This window comes from Anomaloglossus baeobatrachus, chromosome 2 (assembly GCF_048569485.1).
Source record: "Anomaloglossus baeobatrachus isolate aAnoBae1 chromosome 2, aAnoBae1.hap1, whole genome shotgun sequence".
NCBI classification, from domain to species: Eukaryota; Metazoa; Chordata; class Amphibia; order Anura; family Aromobatidae; genus Anomaloglossus; species Anomaloglossus baeobatrachus.
The window spans coordinates 144,850,588-144,872,730 of NC_134354.1; the positions used below are offsets into that span (position 1 = coordinate 144,850,588).

Sequence of the window (22,143 nt, forward strand, 5' to 3'; positions counted from 1 at the left end):
GGACTGCCAGTGGGCTGGGGAAGCAGTGAATATGTATGAGGGTTAATGAAATGCCCAGAAGTAGTGTTACAGCCGCGTGGGAGACTCTCTAGGTATAATGCCCCTGCTTTATTCCTATTTTCTTTTTCATTTCCTTTTTAAATTATCAGGGTGGAGAGTAGAGCTGAGCGCGGTTCGCGGTTCGAGGTTCTCCAGTTCGCGGCTCGAGTGATTTTGGGGGCTGTTCTAGATTGAACTGGAACTCGAGCTTTTTTCTAAAGCTCGATAGTTCTAGATACGTTCGAGAACGGTTCTAGCAGCAAAAAGACAAGCCAATTACTAGCTGGCTTTCCGCTGTAATAGTGTAAGTCACTCTGTGACTCACACTATTATGAAATTTCAGTGTATAGTGTGCGGGAACAGCGCATTCAGATCACTGCTGTATGGATATTGGCGATCGCCATTTTTTTTTTTTTCCTTGTCTTCCTTCCCTAGGCGCGCGCGTGTAGTGGGGCGGGCCAGCATGTCAGCCAATCCAAGACACACACAAAGCTAAGTGGACTTTTAGCCAGAGAAGCAACGGCATGTGTGATAGGATGTCCATGTCACATGTCCCTGCATTATAAAAATGGACATTTTCCTCCAGCACGCCATTATCTGCCTTCTGCGTCTTGGTGTCAGTCACCTCTGGTGTAGCTCCTGTCTCCGATACTGCTGTGTACGCTCTATACACAGCGCTATACAGAATAGGGATAGAAGTTTCTTTCAGTCCTTGTAAGGGCTAATACAGGCAGGGTCAGAGCTATAGGTGACAGTCAGGTCCGTGAAAACAGATTTTAACAGCTACACAAGATGACAGCGTCTGTGTAGCTAAGGTCAGGGATTTCCTCGCTGCATTTCCCCATTAGGAGGGATAGAAAGGGAGGCTTCCTTTCCTCTACCCAGACCCACAACCCTGCCACTGTACCCTCCTGCCCTTTGCACACTCCAACTCATTGTTATTAAGCCATTATACTAGCAAACACTGAGGAAATTTAGTGGCATCCTAAAAGTGGCTGTTGGACTTCATTATGTCAAACTAGTGCAAAGATATTTGCAGCACGTCTGCCTGCATTGCACACTCAAACTCATTGTTACTAAGCCATTATACTAGCAAACTATGCTGCCAGTTTAAGGGCCGTAGTTGCATTGTCAGGGATAATTATTGTTGTTTATTCTGCTGTTAATAAAGCTAGACCACCGCTGAAATCTACACCACCTCTCAATTTTTACTACCACATTTTAAGTGCACAATCTTGTCGCAATCAAAATGAGTCGCAAAATGACAGATGCTGGTGGAAAGGGGAAGAGGCGTGTTGGAAAAGGAAAAAAAGGGTTTGTCCGTGGGGAAGGTGGCAAAGCTCCATTAACATCTGCTGAAGATAGACCATCTTCCAGCAAAAGTAAGATGTCTACTACTTACCGTGGACAATCCGATGTGCTCCCTTTTTTACGGACACGAACAACTGGAACAAAGGTAGATGATGGCCAAAAAAGGAAAATGCTTGAATGGATCTCAAGTGGTCCAACAAGTGCCCTCTCCGCCACCTCAAGTACCACATCCAAAAAACACCAGTCCTCTGAGTTGTCATCCCAATCAAACTTGCTTTCTCCCAGCTCTGAAGTCTCCATCCGCCCTGCACAGTATGGTGGAACTGAGATGGCTGAGTCTGCAGAGCTGTACACTATAGCCTGGGAATCAGAAGTCTGCTCCCAAGCTACAGTGAGTACAGACCAGGAAATGGCCTGCAGTGATGCCCAGAACCTTTGTGACTCTGATTCAGGCCGTGAGGACCTAGTTTCTGAGCATAATGTTGACCCTTTTTCACAAACTGTAACACCTGTTGTTATAGACAATGAGGAACATACTGATGACGATGAGACGCAGATACCAGATTGGGATGACAACTTAAAAATTGTTTCACGTCAGGAAAAGGCTCGGTCTGAGGGTGAGGGTAGTGCAAACACAACAATTGATGAGGAAGTTCTAGATCCCACCTACTGTCAACCCCCCAGTCAGGCACTCGAGGAGGTCAACAGAGGCGGTGGAGGAGGATGCAACCGACGATGAAGTTACCTTGCGCCTTCCTGGACAGAGTCGGAGCACTGGTAGCACGTCTACAACTGCATCCTCAGCCACCACTCTGCCTCTGAGCACTAGTCGGGGGGGACTCAGCAGGTCGCATGCCCTCTAAGCCTTGCCTAGCCTGGTCCTTTTTTGACATAGCAAAAGATCGGCCAAATTATGTGATCTGTAAAATTTGTCGTGATTCTGTTAGTAGAGGGCAAAACCTCAGCAGTTTGACAACTTCTTCCATGAATCGTCACATGAATAAATATCATATGTCCCAGTGGGAAGCTCACCGTGCTGCAATGCGGCCTAGCGGAGCGAACCATCCACCGCCTGCCCCTTCCAGTGCATCCGCGCGCTCTTCATCTTCTAGAACTGTGGGGACAGCTGTCACACCTGGTTTTCCACGCATAACTTCCACCACTGTAACCGCAACAGGCAGTTTGCTTGGTAGGTAGTCAGTTGGTTTGGAAGGGGAAACAAGTGCGTGTGTACAGCTCTCTCAGACATCGATAGCACCAACGTTGGATGAAGGCAACATCATGTCTACGCCTGCACTTTCCTCACAAACCTGCATTTTTCCAGGGACACCCTACTCAACACCGTCTACACACAGCAGCCAGATCTCTGTCCCTCAGATGTGGACAAATAAAAGGCCATTTCCTGCGACCCATGACAAAGCTAAGAGGTTGACTCTATCCCTCTGTAAGCTCTTGGCTACCAAAATGCTGCCTTTCTGCCTGGTGGACACACAGGATTTTAGAAACCTTATGTCTGTTGCTGTGCCCCAGTACCAGATGCCCAGTCGCCACTACTTCTCTAAGAAAGGTGTGCCCGCGCTACACCAGCATGTCGCACACAACATCACCGCTTCCTTGAGAAACTCTGTGTGTCAACGGGTGCATTTCACCACCGATACTTGGACCAGTAAGCATGGACAGGGACGTTACATGTCGCTGACTGGGCACTGGGTAACTATGGTGATAGATGGTGAAGGGTCTGCTGCACAAGTCTTGCCATCCCCACGACTTGTGCGTCAATCATCTGTCTGTCCAAGTTCCGCCACTGCTTCTGCCTCCTCCACCTCATCTGGGTCCTCCACCTCCGCTCCAAGCCTGCCTGGTCAGGCCACCAGCGTTCTCACTGCGCAAAAGGAATCACGCACCCCTCATTACTATGCTGGCAGCAGAGCGCAACGGCATCAGGCGGTCTTTAGCTTGACATGTCTTGGAAATAAGAGTCACACAGCGGCTGAGTTGTGGGCAGCTCTGGAGACTGAGTTTGGTAAATGGTTGTCTCCACTCAACCTGCAGCCTGGTAAGGCCGTGTGCGACAATGCTGCAAACCTGGGTGCGGCCTTTCGCCTGGGCAAGGTGACACACGTGCCTTGTATGGCTCTCGTGTTGAACCTTGTTGTCCAGCAATTTTTAACACACTATCCCGGCCTAGATGGCCTTCTGACCAGGGCACGAAAACTGTCTGCTCACTTCCGCCATTCAACCGCCGCAGCTGAGCGACTTGCATCGCTCCAGAAGTCTTTCGGCCTGCCAGTTCATCGCCTGAAATGCGATGTGGCGACACGCTGGAATTCAACTCTCCACATGTTACAGCGACTGTGGCAGCACCGCCGAGCCCTGGTGCAATAGGTCATGACATATAGCCTGGGCCAACGAGATGCAGAGGTGGGGCAGATCCCCCTGATGGAGTGGTCTCAGATCAAGGACCTATGCACCCTTCTGCACAGTTTCGACATGGCGACGAATATGTTTAGCGCTGACAATGCCATTATCAACATGACAATTCCAGTCATTTACATGCTGGAGCACACGCTAAACACTATTCGGAGTCAGGGGGTGGGACAACAGGAAGGGGAGGAACTACAGGAAGATTCATATGCGCAAGACACAACAACATCACCAAGGTCCAGACGTTCATCATCACCAACGCGGCAGGCATGGGACCATGGGGGACAGGGATCAACAAGGGCACATGGTAGCAGGCGAAATTGTTGAGGAAGGTGCAGGAGAACATGAAGAAATGCAGGACGAACTGTCCATGGACATGGAAGACTCAGCAGATGAGGGAGACCTTGGTCAAATTTCAGTTTAAAGAGGTTGGGGGGAGATGTCAGAGGAAGAAAGAACGGTTAGCACCTCTATGCCACAAACACAGCGTGGACTTGGTCCGCAGAGCTGCGCAAGACACATGAGCGCCTTCTTGCTGCACTACCTCCAACATAACCCTCATATTGTCAAAATTAGAAGTGATGATGACTACTGGCTTGCCACACTATTAGATCCCCGGTACAAGTCCAAATTTTGTGACATAATTCCAGCCATAGAAAGGGACGCACGTATGCAGGAGTATCAGCAGAAGCGGTTACTCGATCTTAGCTCGGCTTTTCCACCAAACAACCGTGCAGGTGCAGGGAGTGAATCTCCCAGTTGTAACTTGACAAACATGGGACGGTCTCGTCATCTTCAACAGTCTGCCCGTACCAGTAGCACCGTATCTGGTGCTGGTAACAGCAATTTTATTGAATCTTTTCATAATTTTTTTAGACCGTCCTTTGCAAGGCCACCAGAGACAACAAGTCTGACACATAGTCAACGGCTGGAGAGGATGATACAGGAGTATCTCCAAATGAACATCGATGCCATGACTTTGCAAATGGAGCCTTGCTCATTTTGGGCTTCAAATCTTGAAAAATGGCCAGAGCTCTCAACTTACGCCTTAGAGATTTTGTCGCGTCCAGCTGCCAGCGTCGTCTCTGAACGTGTCTTCAGTGCTGCTGGGTGTGTTCTGACAGATAAGCGCACGCATCTGTCCAGTGACAATGTGGACAGACTAACGTTCATCAAAATGAACAAGTCATGGATCCACAAGGAATTTACTACCCCGGTGTCATCCTGGGGAGAGTAAATGCTTGTGGATTTTGAATGTGCTTGATGTAAATCTAGCTATGAAGTGTTCAACTAGGGCACAAGTGCTGCCACTGAAGGGGTGGGTGTCTGTGTGGCCCAATTTTTGGAAAAAAGGGAGACTCCGCTTGGAGTAACCCTTGCTTACATTGTTTTTAAAAATGATCCAAGATGAACAGATCTGGGATCAGGAAAGACTTTGCTACCTACCCCAGTGTCCTCCTGGGGACGGTTAAGTATGGCGTATTTTTGAATGTGCTTGATGCAAATCTAGCTGTGAAGTGTACAACTGGGGCACAAGTGCTGCCACTGAAGGGGTGAGTGTCTGTGTGTCCCAATTTTTGGAAAAAAAGGGAGACTCCGCTTGGAGTAACCCTTGCTTGCTGTGTTTTTTAAAAGGAGCCAAGATGAACAAGTCATGGTTCAGCAAAGACTTTGCTACCTACCCCGGTGCAATCCTGAGGACGGAAAAGTATGGCGTATTTTTGAATGTGCTTGATGCAAATCTAGCTGTGAAGTGTACAACTGGGGCACAAGTGCTGCCACTGAAGGGGTGGGTGTGTGTGTGGCCCAATTTTTGGAAAAAAGGGAGAACTCCGCTTGGAGTCACCTTGTGGTGTTTTACATGATTTTAATAGGACGTGCCATGCCTATATCTGTGTCTCCTCTTTTTCCTTGTCCAGCTCTTTTGTTTTCGCATGAGTATATGTCCTTGTCACTTTCCCATGTGTTTGTGTTGTGTTGTGAGTTGTTTGTCACCTTTTGGACACCTTTGAGGGTGTTTTCTAGGTGTTTTTATGTGTTTGTGATTGCCTGCCATTGTTTCCTATGCGGTTCGAATTCGGTTCGTCGAACGTTCGCCGAACCGAACTCGAACGGGAAACCCGTTCGACGAACCGAACTCGAGCCGAACCACGACCGGTTCGCTCATCTCTAGTGGAGAGATCCGGGTAATTATCTGGAGTTCCCTGAGAACTCCGGGCCCATAGTCGGCGCATGGATACTAGGTATCCCGCACAGATCTGGACTTCTACACTCTGGGTTCGCCCATCACTACTCGTTAATCGAATCGTGCCCGTCCGAGCATCTGGCCTGCTCAATTCGAGTACTGAGCACTTGAGCATTTTAAGTGCTCACTCATCACTACTCATTGTTTTATCCTAGGTTTGTCTGACCAAAGCATGATAAAACTCCGATGACATGCTGCTGAATCTCCGATAAACACTGATGAAATTCAGACAGTTTATCTCGTGCGTGAAGAAACGGATATCTGAATGATCCCTTAGCAGTGAAATCGTCAATTCAACTCTCATTTGGTCATAAATCAGCTTAGAAGATCACTCAGTAGAAGACAGCAAGGTCTTGAACTCTTCTTATCTATCAGACAAGCTCACTGAGGGATTTGACCGTAGAAGCCAAATGAGCCAAAAATGTTCTTAAAAATGCATCTATTAATAATTTATAAAAAATAGGCAAAGCTATTCTTCAGTCACAGAGCTACATTTGTCGGTACTTTAGAATGGTCAATGAAATAAATTAAAATCTTGTGGGAAAATACTAAAAATATCGTGGCAACTCAAGTCATTTAACTTTTCTATGAATGCAGAATACCTTTCCCATATCTGTATACACGGTGCAACAGGATGTGTGCTTTAAGGTAGCGTAAATACAGTCACGGCCGAAAGTGTTGCCACCCTTCAAATTGTTCCAGAAAATGTAGTATTTCTCTAAGAAAATTATTGCAATTACACGTTTTGTCATACACATGTTAATTTACTTTGTGTGTATTGGAACAACACAAAAAAAACTGGAGGAAAAAAAAGTAAATTGGAAATATTTCACGCAAGACCAAAAAATGAACTAGACAAAATTGTTGGCACCTTTCCAAGATTGTGGGTAAACCTGTGATGCTCATTCAAACTCACCTATAGCAAGGAACAAGTGTGGGCAATATGAAAATCACACGATATAAAAAAGGGAAGAAGTTAACTGAATCATTGCATTGGGTGTGTGTGTACCACCCTAAGCATGCATAACAAAAAGAAGAGAATTGTAAGAAGTTCAGAATATCAACAATCTTAAGGTTACAAGTACTTGATGTTCCTCTGTCCACATTGCGCTAATCTTGCTGGACAAGGATGACAGAGAAAAAAAAAAATCTGAAAAGTTGCAACGCAGGATAGCCTTGACCGCCACAATCAAGTTCCCCAAAAATTCAAGCTGTCCTACAGGCTCAGGGTGCATCAGTTTCAGCACCAACTATCCATCAACTTTTGAATTAAATTAAAAACTATGGAGGAGACCCAGGAGAACCCCACTGCTGACACAGAGACACAGAAAAGCTAGACTGCAGTTTGCCAAAATGTATATGAGTAAACCAAAGTCCTTCTGGGAAACTGTCTTGTGGACAGATGAGACCAAGACAGAGCTTTTTGGTAAAACACATCATTCTACTGTTTACCAAAAATAGGATAAAGCCTACAAAGAAAAGATCACACAACCTACAGTCAAATATGGTGGAGGTTTAAAGATGTTTTGGAATTGTTTTGCTGCCTCTCGCACTGGGTGCCTTGACTATGTTATGTGCAAGGCATTATGGAATCTGAAGATTACCACAGCATTTTGGGTCACATTGTAAGACACTAGGTTTGCCTCCTAGGTCATGGGTCTCCCAGGACAATGACCCCAAACATACTACAAGAAGACCCCAGAAATGGATGGAAAGAAAGCACTGGAAAGTTTTTAAGTGGCCAGCAGTGAGTCCAGATCTAAATCCCATTGAATACCTGTGGAGAAAATTTCTGTTGGGAGAAGACACCCTTCAAATATGAGAGACCTGCAAGTAGTTTGCAAAAGAAGAGTTGTCCAAAATTCCAGTTGAGAGGTGCAAGAAGCTTATTGATGGTAATCAGAAGTGATTGATTTCAGTTATTTATTCTAAAAGGGTGTGCAACCGAATATTAAGCTGAGTGTACCAACAATTTTGTACAGCCAATTTTTGGGGTTTTGTGAGAAATGATGTCCAATTTTCTATTATTCTCTGTTTTTTTTATATTATTCCAATAGACACAAAGGAAATAAACATGTGCATAACAAAACGTGCAGTTACCAGAATGTTTGGGGAGAATTACTTAATTTTCAAAGAACAATTATAATGGGTTCCAACACTTTTGGCCATGACTGTGGATAATTTTCTACCATAACTGTAGATGATATTTATTGTTGCTACCATAAATAAATCTCTATTTATTCCTAACATATCAACAGCTACTGAAATTGTGGTCATTCATAAACGTTACAGTTCCCAATGGGGGTTTACTATCTAATTTCCATATCGCACATACTATCTATAGCACTGTAAATACTAATAGAAACTACAACCCTGCAGCAGGTCTTTGGGAACCTGACAGGCCCCCATGCCCTCCAACCAACCATTATTTGTACATTTATTACAAAGTACTCTTCCTAATCAGCCCTTTTTATTGTGTTTTACACCTAAACACATATTTATAAAAAAGTCTTTATAAATCCTGTTTTAAATAAGCTGATTAGGCTTTTGACTAGCCGACGGGGTGTTTATTTCCCCATACTAGTTGGCCCTCTCCGCAGGTTATCACACTCATATGTGTAGAATAACATGGATTTCTAGGAAGTGGCGTCACCGCCAGCTGTCAGAAAATCTTGCATATGCACACGGCTTTCTGCACAACATCATTGTGCCTCTGAAAGCTAATTGTATGCATCCTGGGTTCGGAGAGCTGCGCTGCGCATGTCCGGAAGAGATGGAGCACTCTTCTTCACTTCCGGTAAACTAACGCCCCATCGACTAGTCAGAAGCCTAATTAGCATATTAAAAACAGGGTTTATAAGGACTTTTAAAATATGCAAATAGGTGTAAAACACAATAAAGGGCTGGTTAGGCAGGGTTTTTAGAAATAAATTTACAAATACTAGTGGGTTGAAGGGCATGGGGGACCTGTCAGGTCATATTTACTCTATGCAAAATAATTTGATTATTTTTAATATATTTTATTTGTAACTTTGCTATGCTCCCATGGACAATTTTGTAATGGCAGTGTGGCTCAAGAGAACCATTCACAGTCTCTTAGAAGTGATAGTTCTCTATTAGCTGCTGAAAAACCTTTTACTCAGGAGGCTAACCAGCAAAGCATGAGAAGTGTTTAACATTCAGTCGGCATTACAGCATCATAGCAGTTAATTTGTGTATTAGATTATTTACCGATAGAATATGGATAAATGAGGAGTTAACAATGAATAAGTACTTTAATCTTTTTATGCTGCATCTCTATCAAAAGAAATAATAGAATCCACTGCAGCCAAGTAATCGTGAATGATATTCTGCCATTTAATTTTATTATGTAGTTCAGTATTGATGAAAATAGGCAGCCTAGCGCTTCTTCATCATAACCTGCAGAAAAACACAGCGGTGGACATTTAATACTAGTCAGATCTAGTCAGTATTAAGGTTTGTGGCCCACCTTAGAGATAAAAACAAAATCGGATGTATCTACAATAAATATCTCATGTATATGGTTATATATGGACAGACGCAACAGAGTAATCAGAGCGCGTAGAGGTGGTTACACATATGATAAAGTCTACTTCCATGGAGTGTTGTTTGATTTCTGCAATCAGAAGGGAATCCAATAAATTCATTTTTCCTCATCATATCTGGCTATGGAGAGAAAAACAGAAAGGTGCAAGTGCCCATAGATATTCTATTCAGACCTTCTGCTCTCAGTTTCTGACCCTGCACGGTCTCCATGAGCTGTTTTCAGGTCTTACTGCCCTACATATTTTTTTCCCCCACTAGTGATCTTAGTCCTGTCTCTCTGAACTGTTCCTAGTTATTTCTAGATATTAGCTCTTTAATTGCTTCTGAAATTGACTGCATACTGGTGTGATTGTTAAGTCTAGTTACCTACATTATAGCTACCAATGAACTACTATTTTTTCCCAAAATGTTGGTCATCACTAGTGATGGGCCAGCACTGAAATGCTCGGGTGCTCAGACCTTGAGTCAAGCAGGTCAGATGCTCTGAAAGTGCTCAATTCGAGTAACGAGTATAATAGTAGTCAGGAAAAAGTTTGGGCCTCTACCCACATAAATCAACCATAAACAGAGCACTTCCGGGGGAAGAGGGAGGGCAGAATATTTGTTTTCCTTTGGACACACTCATATGAAACGTTGTTTTAACCCCAGTGAGAGCCATTCAGAGACTGTGAATGGCTCTCCCCAGTTGGGGCTGCAAACATCATGCAGTGAAGCAAGCCCGTGCTTTGTTGTCGATGTTTCATGGACGAAACATCAGAGAACCCAAAATACTCGGCCGAGCCCCGCGATGCTCGATCTTGTTCTGAACAGTGCTACACACAATCACGCAACACTAGTAATCACTAATATATTCAGGTTCGGGATATTTGTACTGAACACCTAGTACTATTCCAGTATTTGTCATGAATAACGAACCTAATGCAAGTCAATGGAGAACCCAAGCATTTTTCTTTAAGATTTCCCAGAAAAACGCTCAGATTGCCCTTTGACTTGCAATAGGTTTGTCATTTGAGACGAATATTGGAATAGTACTTGGTATTTGGTGCGAATAAACCAAACCCTAGTATTTAGCATTCGCTCATCACTAATCATCATCATTTATTTTGGCTTCAGAGAATTTAGGAACTTTTTCCAGGACTCCTAGAGTCAGGCACAGAATTATTTGAGGACAAGAAGAGTTTTATAAATATTTCTCTTTTGTATTATGTAAATGTATTAGGCCATATTATTTGAGAAAGGAGTTAAGCTTGGCATACAATAGCCATCTTAGGCCAAGTTCACACTTCCGTTGTTTTGTATCAGTCACATGCATTGCTTGACGCATGTCACTGATGCGTTGTACAACGGATGACAATGAAAAGAATTTCATTGTCGGACTCTGTTGTGTGCGGGAGGGGGCGGAGCCGAGCGGGGGACGGGGCCGGACGGAAGGCGGAGCCAGGCGCTGAGGATGTCAGTGGCAGTGCTGCGGTCTCCATGGCTGGGGACAGGTGAGTGTGTGAGTGAGTGTTGTGAGTGAGTGACTGTGTGTGTGTGTGACTGTGTGTGTGTGTGTGTGTGTGTGTGTGTGTGACTGTGTGTGTGTGTGTGTGTGTGTGAGACTGTGTGTGTGTGTGTGTGACTGTGTGTGTGTGTGTGTGTGTACACATGCGGCGTGCGGGAGGAGGCGGAGCCGAGCAGGAGGTGTCAGTGGCAGTACTGCGGTCTGCATGGCTGGGGAAAGGTGAGTGTGTGAGTGAGTGTATACATGCGGAGTGCGGGAGGGGGCGGGGCCAAGCGGGGGGAGGAGCCGAGCGGGGCCAGGCGCTGAGGATGTCAGTGGCAGTGCTGCGGTCTGCAGGGCTGGGGACAGATGAGTGTGTGTGAGTTTGTGTGTGTACATGTGCGGAGTGCGGGAGGGGGCGGGGCCGAGCGGGGAAGTGTCGGCTCCCTGCACACGTAACCAGACTAAATATCGGGTAAAGCAAAGCACCCAATGTTTACCTTGGTTACCCGATATTTACCTTGGTTACGGGCGTACACCGCTTAGCGCTGGCTCCTTGCACCGTAAACAGGGTAAATATCGGGTAACCAAGCAAAGCTGGTGACGTGTGCAGGGAGCCAGAGAGCATGCACAGCGAAATCTGACGGATTGCACTGCTCAAAAAACATTACAGGCTGCGTTCCTCCCGCCCGGCGGTCAGTCGTTCCACTGATCAGCCGGGCGGAGGGTGCAACGCAGCATCATCAGTAACAATCTGCCGCTCATACAAGTCTATGGGAACAACGGAATCCACTAAACGGATTCCGTTGTTTACCAGAGCAGCGGATTGTAACCGATACAATTTAACGGAAGTGTGAACTTAGCCTTAGATGTTTTAACTCATGTTTTGGATACGAGATAAAACATGTTTTGTGGATACCAAATAAGTTTTTATTTAGTTACAACTTAGAACGTACAGTATATAATACATTTTATTTAAAGCAATTAAAACAGTTTTTGTATTGGGGAGATTTTAAGTAAGAATTTAATTTTTTTTTTCCATTTTTTTTTCAATCTCAGTCAGTAGATGCCTTGCATTTCTTAGGAGCTGAGTAGGGAACTTTGCTCCAGTGAGATGTGTCATGTAATTTAATTTGTTTAACCTAAACCTAAATCAATACAGAACACCTATTTATATGATATTTATCTATGGAATTTGTTTGACCACAGCACACGAAATAGTCAAATAATACTATTCTTACCTTGGTGTGTATGGCTCTGCTGGAGGTGGTGGGATGAAAAGATCTTGGAGTGCTGAACTATCCCTTTTCGTAGGCGTGCTGATTGTGCTTGATGGGGTAGCTGCTCCACTTGTGGGGCTCCTTGGTATTAGAGGCTTTAAGAGAAATCATATAATCATTGCTACAAAATGCTGGTTTTAGTCTGCCCAAATCAGCACACCTATCACCTTCATTCTGGCACATTCTGAAATCTGGAATGTAGTAACTAATAGAAAACAGAAAAGTTTTGGTCGATTTCCATTTTATAGACCTGCATGTCCCCACATACAGTTTTGGGTGGGTAAAGAGGGAAAGCTTACTGATAGCTTCCCATAAAACCAATCCGCACACACATTGCCAGTAGAGTTAACTGAATCCTTTGAAATTTAAATTTGAATCCTTTGAAATGTAAATTTAGCCAGATTTAGCAGAGTTTTACCCAAAAATTAGTATTGTAGTTTGCTGCAAATCATAATTATACAGAGCCTCCAACTGAAAAGACTCTTTAATGCGCTGACGTCTCCTAGGATTATACCCAACTCGTTTCAAGCTCCCTAACAAAATTTAGCATTTGTAATGTCAAAGTAACCTTCCTCACCATAGAAGCATATAGTAACCAGTATAACTCAACAGCCCACTTCATAGCAGAGAACACTGAGTGTTATTTAAAAAAAAAAAAAAAAAAGGTGAAAAATTATCCCTCTTAGTCAGTTGTGATCAGCCAGCCATTCTATGCAAAATACTGACTCAAACGTATGGTGCCGCTGTCAGAGGTAACATTCTGCTGTGACTGAAACGAGTGATGTGCCACATGTTCCATAATACCCGCGACTCCCAGTCAATACTTCTGCTGATGGCTATCCAAGCCAATTTTGGCCTACATTTTGTAGTACTACTGCTTGGACAGCTGATGCCAGTGGTATTTGTGGTACTTCTCCTGTTGCTGGTGGCTCCCACATTCTTCTCTATGTCATAGTTTTTTTTTTCTTTTATACTATTTATACTGTCTATTGCCACTTTATCTTAACCATGTATTTTGCTCACCACAATAATTAACTTTTGACAGTCTTTTCCACCCAAATTACTCATCCCATGCCAAAAAGGAAGTGTGGCGCCCTGGACAAGCCAGGGGCCACAGAGAACAACACTTACACACCCCACACTCCCGGTCAGGCACAACGAAGTCAGACAAAAACCATTGTTGCCTTCCTCCAGGGGCTGATGTTCACACCAGGGGGGTGGGCCAGGCGGTTGGCCCCGCCCACCGAGGAGTTCACAGTCCTGGAGGCGGGAAAAGCAGGCAGATGAGTTTGAGAGTTCAGTGAGGGAAGTGAAAGTGAGAGGAAGGAAAGTGGTAGTAGAGCAGACTGAAGTTGGTCCGGGTGTGTGGCCCGGACGGATCAGCAAGGTTGGTAGACGGTGGTAACCGTCTGCAGGAGTGGCCTATCTGAGTCTACCGTAAGGACCGTGGACGGGCGGTGGCCCGGCGGTACCGGACCGGTACGCAAAGAGCAGTCAGCACCATCCGGCAGGGGCTTACGGACCCCAGCAAGGCTAGGAGTCGCCGTGAATTTGCCAAATCCGTTAGCGAAGGGAACCTTCCTGGGTTTCGCAGCAGCCAAGTCCCGTCAGAAGGCAACAGTCCAATAGAGAGAGGGAAACACAGTCACCGCCAAGGCTAAAGTTCCCAGGGCCAGAGCCTGCGGGCAAAAGGGGCTCCTTTGGCAACCATCCAAGCTGGGGAGCGGGTTACCGGTGGGAACCCATTGGAACCGTTTACAGTACACAGGTGCAGGGCAAGGCAGTCACCATCAACCTGCCGGGAGAAACAACACTGCAGCAGTCTGTGGGACCCGTCCATCCAGCTGTGTGTTTTACCGAGAACTGTGTCCTCATCATTGGCTGAGTGAGTACCACCGTGCCGTGCGGCACAGCGCTGCCCCCGCACCTCACCAGGCCCCGTAACCCGCCTGCCATCCATCCCTACCGCATCACCGGGCCCCGGGACAACCAACCCCCTACCCACGGAGGGGACAACTAACATCAAAGTTGCTCCCTGTCACCACTCCCGGGATCCCCGTCCAGAGCAGCGGTGGTGTCACCAACTTCACCACAACCGTGGGTGGCGTTATGGACAATAACCAAATCCCCACCATCCAATCAAATCCCCTTTTCACTCACGGGCGAGGAGCGCCGCTCGAGTCCCCGGGATCCGTCCCACCGCTCGAGCCACCACCAAGCAGCCGCAGCAGCAGCGGCCGGACCCGAGCAGTGGGAGAGCGCAGCGTCCCCTCCTCCGCCCGCGACAGAAGTAACAAGAAATATTAGTAAAGTAGGTACATGTGCAGAAAACAAAACGTCTCAGCCAGCCGCAGAACAAGTGTAGCTTGTACAGTTGTCAAATTAGATTAGTACAATGTTCTACAACAGGGGTGCAAAAACAGATATGAACAGTTAATGGTCTACATTTTTTAAACCTCTTTTTAACATAATTCAACTGTTTTCCCAAAAACAACATATCAAATGCTAAGTTGGTAAAAAAAAGAAACAGGGCGTTATATTGGCGAGGTGTGTACAGATGTGAAATTTGAATAGTAAAAGATGTGCAAACATAAATTGCTTTCAACATGTACATTTTGTGAAGTAGACTGTCATAGTAAAATGTCTGAATTTTGGGAAATCCATAACAAAAAAAAAAAAATATTCCTCTCTTCTCAAAAAGGATTGCACAAAACATGCAAGAAATCAGTACAGTTGCTTGAAACTAGCAAGCATACAGTCTTTGACATAGGTTTCAGATTTTTTTTTGCTCTGAAAAAAGTATTGTACTGCCTTGCAACTGTTTTCTAGTGCATTATGACTGCAAAAAAAAAAAAAGTAATTGCAATTCAATTGTGACAGGACAGATTCCAGCTACAGCATATATCTGATCAATCACACTAAGGCTTGAAACACACATCCGTGAAACACGTGCGTGTTTGGTCCGTTTCCGTGTATACTGGAGACACGGCCAAACGTGCACCAATGTTACTATATCTCTGCGGTTACAATTGCGTTTTTGGTTATGTCCGTGAGTCCGTCTCCGTGATGCGTTTTTTGGTCCGTGTCTCACGCCAGCATGTCCGTTTTATTCACGCAACACGCAGCACGGACCCAATGAAAGTCAATGGGTCTGTGCGCACGTCCGAGTGACACGGACGCATCTCTGTTTGTTCCCTGTATGTTTTGTGCTTTTTTCATGTGATGTCAGTCTTTTTTCTTTTTATGTTTCGTTCTCTCCCTCAGTCCGTCGGTCGGTCTCTATGTCTGTCTGTCCCTCTAGCTGTCTGTCGGTCAGTTCCCCCCTCTCTCATACTTACCATTCCCCGATCTCCGGCGCGGCGCTGCACGGCTGTTATAAAAACTCCGGCGGCTTTTCCTCTTTTGAAAAAGCCGGCCGCCCATTAATCAATCTCGTATTCCCTGCTTTACCCGCCCACCGGCGGCTGTGATTGGTTGCAGTGAGACACGCCCACCACGCTGAGTGACAGGTGTCACACTGCACCCAATCACAGCAGCCGGTGGGCGTGTCTATACTGTGCATTAAAATAAATAAATAAATAATTAAAAAAAACCGGCGTGCGGTCCCCCCCCCATTTTAATACCAGCCAGATAAAGCCATACGGCTGAAGGCTGGTATTCTCAGGATGGGGAGCTCCACGTTATGAGATGAGTAGCGCGATCAGCTGCTGTCAGTCAGGTAACTCGCGGCCACCGCTGGATCCAGCGGTGGCCGCGGGTAACCTCAGTGACAGCAGCTGATCGCGCTACTCATCTCATTAGCTGCGTGGAGGTGACGGGAGCGGCGGTGTCTTCTGCTGCTCCTGTCACCTGCATGCAGCAGAGCTGGACGCGACGCTGGAGGTCCGTGGATTACGCCGGACATGGAGGGTTTGTCGGGGTTAATAAATTGGTAATGAGGGAATTTGTTTGTGTTTTTTATTTCTAATAAAGGATTTTTTCAGGTGTGTGTGTTTTTTTACTGTAACTTACAGATTAATCATGGAAGGTGTCTCCTAGACGCCTGACATGATTAATCTAGGACTTATTGGCAGCTATGGGCTGCCAATAACTCCTTATTACCCCGATTTGCCAACGCACCAGGGTAAATCGGGAAGAGCCGGGTACAGCCCCAGAACTGTCGCATATAATGTATGCGGCAATTCTGGGCGGCTGCTGACTGATATTGTTAGGGTGAGGGGCCCCCCATAACGTGGAGCTCCCAATCCTGAGAATACCAGCCTTCAGCCGTATGGCTTTATCTGGCTGGTATTAAAATGGGGGGGGACCGCACGCCGGTTTTTTTAATTATTTATTTATTTATTTTAATGCACAGTATAGACACGCCCACCGGCTGCTGTGATTGGGTGCAGTGTGACACCTGTCACTCAGCGTGGTGGGCGTGTCTCACTGCAACCAATCATAGGCGCCGGTGGGCGGGTAAAGCAGGGAATACGAGATTGATTAATGGGCGGCCGGCTTTTTCAAATTAGAAAAAGCCGCCGGAACAGTGTGAACGCCGTGCAGCGCCGGTGATCGGGGAACGGTGAGTATGAGAGAGGGGGGGACACTTCAGTCACTCGGGGGATTAGTGGTCACCGGTGAATCCTTCACAGGTGACCGCTAATCAGTACACAGCACAAAGACAGAGCCGCGGCATGACAATGAAGTCGGGTGAAGTTCACCCGAGTTCATTCTCATCCCGCTACTCTGTCTTCCGACATGTAGTAACGACATTTTGCATCACACACGTACATTTCACACGGACAACACATACACATGTCAGTTATTTCACTCACGCACACACGGACATTCCACACGCACATACGGCTAGCATACGGGATACACACGCAGGCCACACATACCATAAAAACGGACCTAAAAAACGGAAAACGGACCCGAAAAACGGCCCGTTTTACACGGACGTGGTTTTCACGGATGTGTGGCGGAGCCCTAAGACTTCTGCTGGGGCATGTATCTCTCGCTCCTCCTATCAATTTATTATTCACAGAATACTACAATCATTTTTTTCACCACTGAACTTTTAAAACACATTACTGTCTAAAGTATCTGTCCAATACTTTAGGGAACGGGTGGGGAATCTCCTTATATTAGGCCCCCAGGCAGATTCCCAGGCACAACATTGCTTAGGCTGCAGGGCATTTAGTTGCTCTTTACACTGACAGTGGCAATGATAACAGCAGTGGCAGAACTTAGGCTTACTGTGATATATTTGCCTCCAGCGTCTCATGTAATGTATGTGCCCCCAGCGTCCCCTGTAATGTATATGCCCCCAGAAATGTATATGCTCCCAGCGTCTCCTGTAATGTATATGCCCTCAGTATCTCTTGTAACGTATATATTCCACCATCTCCTTTGATGTATATGCCCCTAGCATCTCCTTTGATGTACATGACCCCAGCCTCTCTTGTGATGTATGTGCCCCAGCCATCCTTGGATGTACGTGCTGGAGCCCCAGTGTCTCTTGCAATGTATACGCTGCAGCCCCTGCCTCTCTTTTGTGATTTATAGATATCAATCTCAGTGTCTCCTATGTGATGTATACATCAGTCTTGGTGTCTACTTTGTGATGTATATATAGCAGTCTCAAGATGTCAAAGCAGCTATATATTGCTTTAATCATCTGACTTGCCATCCGTAAGGCAAATACAGCTGCACAATTTTATTTGTAGGATGCCATTATATTCTGAAGCACATTACAATTAAACACTTACATCTACAGACAAAAAAAGACATTACAAAGTTAGGCATAGTTCAACATTTACAGGAGAAGTGAGAGCCCTGCTTGCAAGCTTACACACTATAAAAGGAAATAGGAGGACACAATAGGTAAAAAGTGCTGGTCTTGTAAGGTCCAGCCATCAATAGAATAAAGAGGTGTTTTCAAATAAAGCTGCATGAACCAGTCATCTAAGTACAGTTACCAAGTGTGATTGGCTGCATTGAGGATGTGGAGACAGATGAATAGAAGGGAGCAAATTCAGATTTTTTTTTTTAAAGGGGGCACAAGGTAAAGTTAAATTAATTAAGTGATATGATAGGTCTGTCTAAAAAGATGTGTTTTTAAAGCACACTGAAAAATGTGGGATCTAGGAATTAATTTGATTGTCTGGGGCAGTGCATTCCAGAAAACTGGAGCAGCACAATAGAAGTTTTGGAAAGTGGAGAGATTCAGATTATGGAGGGTGATAGACATACAGTAGATGAGAGAGGAGATTTATGTTGGCGCAAAACTGTGGAAAGCTTTGTGGGTGAGAGAAATTTTTATTTTATTTTGTAGCATATGGGTGACCAGTGCAATGACTGGCAAAGGGTGAAGACATCAGTGTAGCGACTGGAGAAGAATAACACCCTGGCTGATGCATTTAGGATGACTGGAGAAGAGACAGTTTGGTAAAAGGGAGACCCATCAGTAGAGGGTTGCAGTGGTGCAGATGAGAATGAATAAGAGGGACAGTAAGAGTATTTTCAGATATAATATGAGAAAAGGTCGGATTTTGAAGATGTGTTTAAGATGCAGGTGATATGATTGATTGAATATAGGGAACAGAAGGAAAACATTGAGAATATAAGGACAACTTCATTATGAGTATCTTGAATAAGAACCCACACTGGGGGTGGTATTTTGCACTCCCAAAGAAATTGGTTCCAAAGACAACTGTCCCTGTGGCTCCATCCACATTAAACTTCTTCAGTCATGATCCTGTTGTTAATTGTCCCTATTAATGGTGAAACCAACTGGAAGTGATATAAACATAAAGGAAGAGCAATTCAGATGAAGAATAGTTCCAATGAGTTACACTTATATAGTTGCAGTGTATGTGGAGATGCTTCTTAACATGTATTTCTAACTTAGACCTGTTTAATTAAGGAAGTTGATGTCCTCTACATTTGTGCTGTACATTTCTTGTTTTAGACTGAGTAAGGTAGTGATTCATCGAGTGGTTGAAAACAATCACTAAAACCATTACACTAATAAATGTGTCAGACTCATGGTAAAAGTCCAAGACAACACTTTCCTATAAAATTAAAGTAAAAAAATCTTAAAACAAAGGGTGAACAGAGCTTTTTAAGAGCACTAAATCACGCTAGGAGATGCTTAAAGGGAACCTGTCAGGTGCAATATGCACCCAGACCCATGAGCAGTTCTGGGTACATATTGCTAATCCCTGTCCAACCGTCCCTGTATACACTAGTATAGATAAAGAGATCGTTAGAAAAAGTATTTCTAAAGATCTTTTATGATATGTTAATGAGCGCAGGGACTAGTTGCAAGGGCGTTAGTTTTTGCGCTCATTCCGCCCTCTTAGCATGTTAGTACAGCCACAGGGGCGTGTTAACATGCTATTCAATGCAGCATCACATGAGTGACACGTGTAACTGTGTCCACTGTCACTGCTCATCCAAGTCCCGGCACTTCCGGTCATGCGCATTAGACTTCTCTAAAGTCAGGACGCGTACACTTCATACTGCACATGACCGGAAGTGTCACACAGGTACGTGCAGCACTGCTGATAATGACAATTGGCATTTAATAGCATGTTAGTGTAGCACCCCACGGGGCAGGTGGTTAACCTACTCGTTGCTGGGCCATCGACGGTCGTTGTCATGGGCGGCCTTGCCTGGCTCCATTGTTCCGAGGTGTACAGAAGATGGCTGGGGAAAGATGATGGGGTTAGTAATGAGGTGAATGTAGTGACGCCACCTGTGGTATGCAGCCAGGGAATGGGCCGCCGCTGCTGTTGCTTTCCTCTGAGGCAGATGGTAGAAGCAGCTATGGAAGGTATCACTCCCCACAGGTGGAGCGGGCCCTGGGGAGGATGATGAGGTGAATAGTGATCGTGGGTGCCGAAGCACAGAGCGGCAGTGTCTGTAATTAAGAGAGTCTATTGGCTGCAGTTCCAGGTTGTTTACTCACTTTTAGTGCTGTGCCGCTCACCCGGGTAATACCAGTCACTTGCTATGATGGGCTCCGTCGAACCCGAACCCGCTGAAGATCATTCAACTTTGGTGTTCGGTGGGTTTCCTTCTTGTAACGCCTGTCTGTGGATCCCTGGCTTGAAGCTACATGGGCAACTGGGTTTTCATGAGATGTACTCTTATCCCTATATGCAGGTGACTCGGTTCTGATGTGGGGTCCGGCTTGATGCAAGACCCCGGATCCTCTCTGGCACTGTGCTGTTGGGCGCTGTGTGGTCAAGGAAGTTTGAAACTTTCCACGTCCAGGCAGATTCTGGAAAACCAACGTGAAGTATGATCTTCCCTAGGGTCCTGCCACCCTGCGTGGCGTCGATTCAATGGAGAGCAGGTTCACTCTCCCCACGGAAATCGTGTAAACTTCTCCTCCTTCCCACCGGAGCACCTGCAAGATGCTAGATAACTCTCTAACTGTTGTGTTGGCTCCTGACTCCCCCTGCTGGCTGCACCTCCTCTCTCCCAGGTCCTAAGATAGTGGGACTGGACCCCTGTTGAGGGCATCCTGTAAATGCCACTGTCAGCGACCCCTTTATTACCCTACCCTAGCCCAGTCCCCAGTGGGAACAGGTAAACCTGGTGTGTATTTGAATGTGTAATGTGGTGAAACTGGGACTGACCTCCTCAGGAATTGGGTTTAGCATTACACCCAAATTTGGGTGCAATACTCTGTGGCGACTGACGCCTCAGGGGCGCCACATTAGCACATCCCTGTGGGCGTACTACCATGCCAAGCAGGTGGAATTAGCACAGGAACTAACACCCTTGTGACTAGTCCCGGTCTCATTAGCATATAATATGGGATCTTTAGAAATACTTTTTCTAAAAATTCCTTAATCTATGCTACTGGATACAGGGACGGTTAGGCAGGGATTTGTAATATGCATCCAGAACTGCTCATGGTTCTGGGTGCATATTGCACCTGGCAGGTTCACTTTAAGACTTGCACTCTCCCAAAATTGCATAAATGCTCAAGATATAAGGACCTGCTGGATAGTTTGTGTTGCCTCTGCCACAAAAATTATTAAAATATATTAGTTCAGATGAATTCCAATTAATGATTACCAACGCTGCAAATACAAATACTTTGATAAATTAATCCTATTTAATATTTAAGCATCCATTTATTATGTTACCTTGCTCAAACCGTATAAATAGTTTTCATGAAACAAATACAAGTATAATATTGTTATTTCCTAACATCTATTGATTAATAAATGGAGAAAATTACTTGTATTGTAATTTTCTACAAAAAAAAAAATGATTTGTTGATAGAAAATATGTTGGTATGGATTTTCCTTGAGTGCTCAGAGCAGCGCCTGCTGTAAATGGAAACGCAAACTTGCAGAAAAGATGAAGAGTGAATTCAGATACAAGGAATCTACTGTCATCATTCACATCTTCTGTAAGTCATTGAGGAAGAGCATAAGGAAAGTACACATGGAAAAAGGTATGGCCTAAGAGGATGCCGATTCTAGTACACACCACAGGGTTCAATCTACGTATGGCAAAAGGATAAAATCTGCATTAAAACTCTGCACGAATAAGGACGTTACTGTAAATTTTAAATAAACATTGAAAAAGTCTTATCGATTTCTTATTTTCATTAGTATCCAATGCTGGTAAGGGTTACCATTACCAAAGCTTTTCTCATAATAATTGTGTGTCAATCCTTATCTTTAAAAAGTTAATATATAAAAAATTAAACAGTAACCCTTGGACAGGCTGCAAGTCACATCACAGCCACTAGGTGGCCAGATATAGCCATATAATACATAAAG

General features: G+C 45.1%; 1 protein-coding gene across 4 annotated transcripts in view; it reads right to left on the reverse strand.

The window, feature by feature from the left end:
- Positions 1-22,143, reverse strand: part of CNKSR2 (connector enhancer of kinase suppressor of Ras 2) — a 562,096-nt gene that overhangs the window by 277,578 nt on the left and 262,375 nt on the right. For all 4 annotated transcript variants that reach the window (XM_075335413.1, XM_075335412.1, XM_075335411.1 and 1 more), the window contains one exon: positions 12,311-12,444. In XM_075335413.1, coding sequence (XP_075191528.1) covers positions 12,311-12,444 — 134 coding nt within the window. The remainder of the gene's footprint in view (positions 1-12,310; positions 12,445-22,143) is intronic.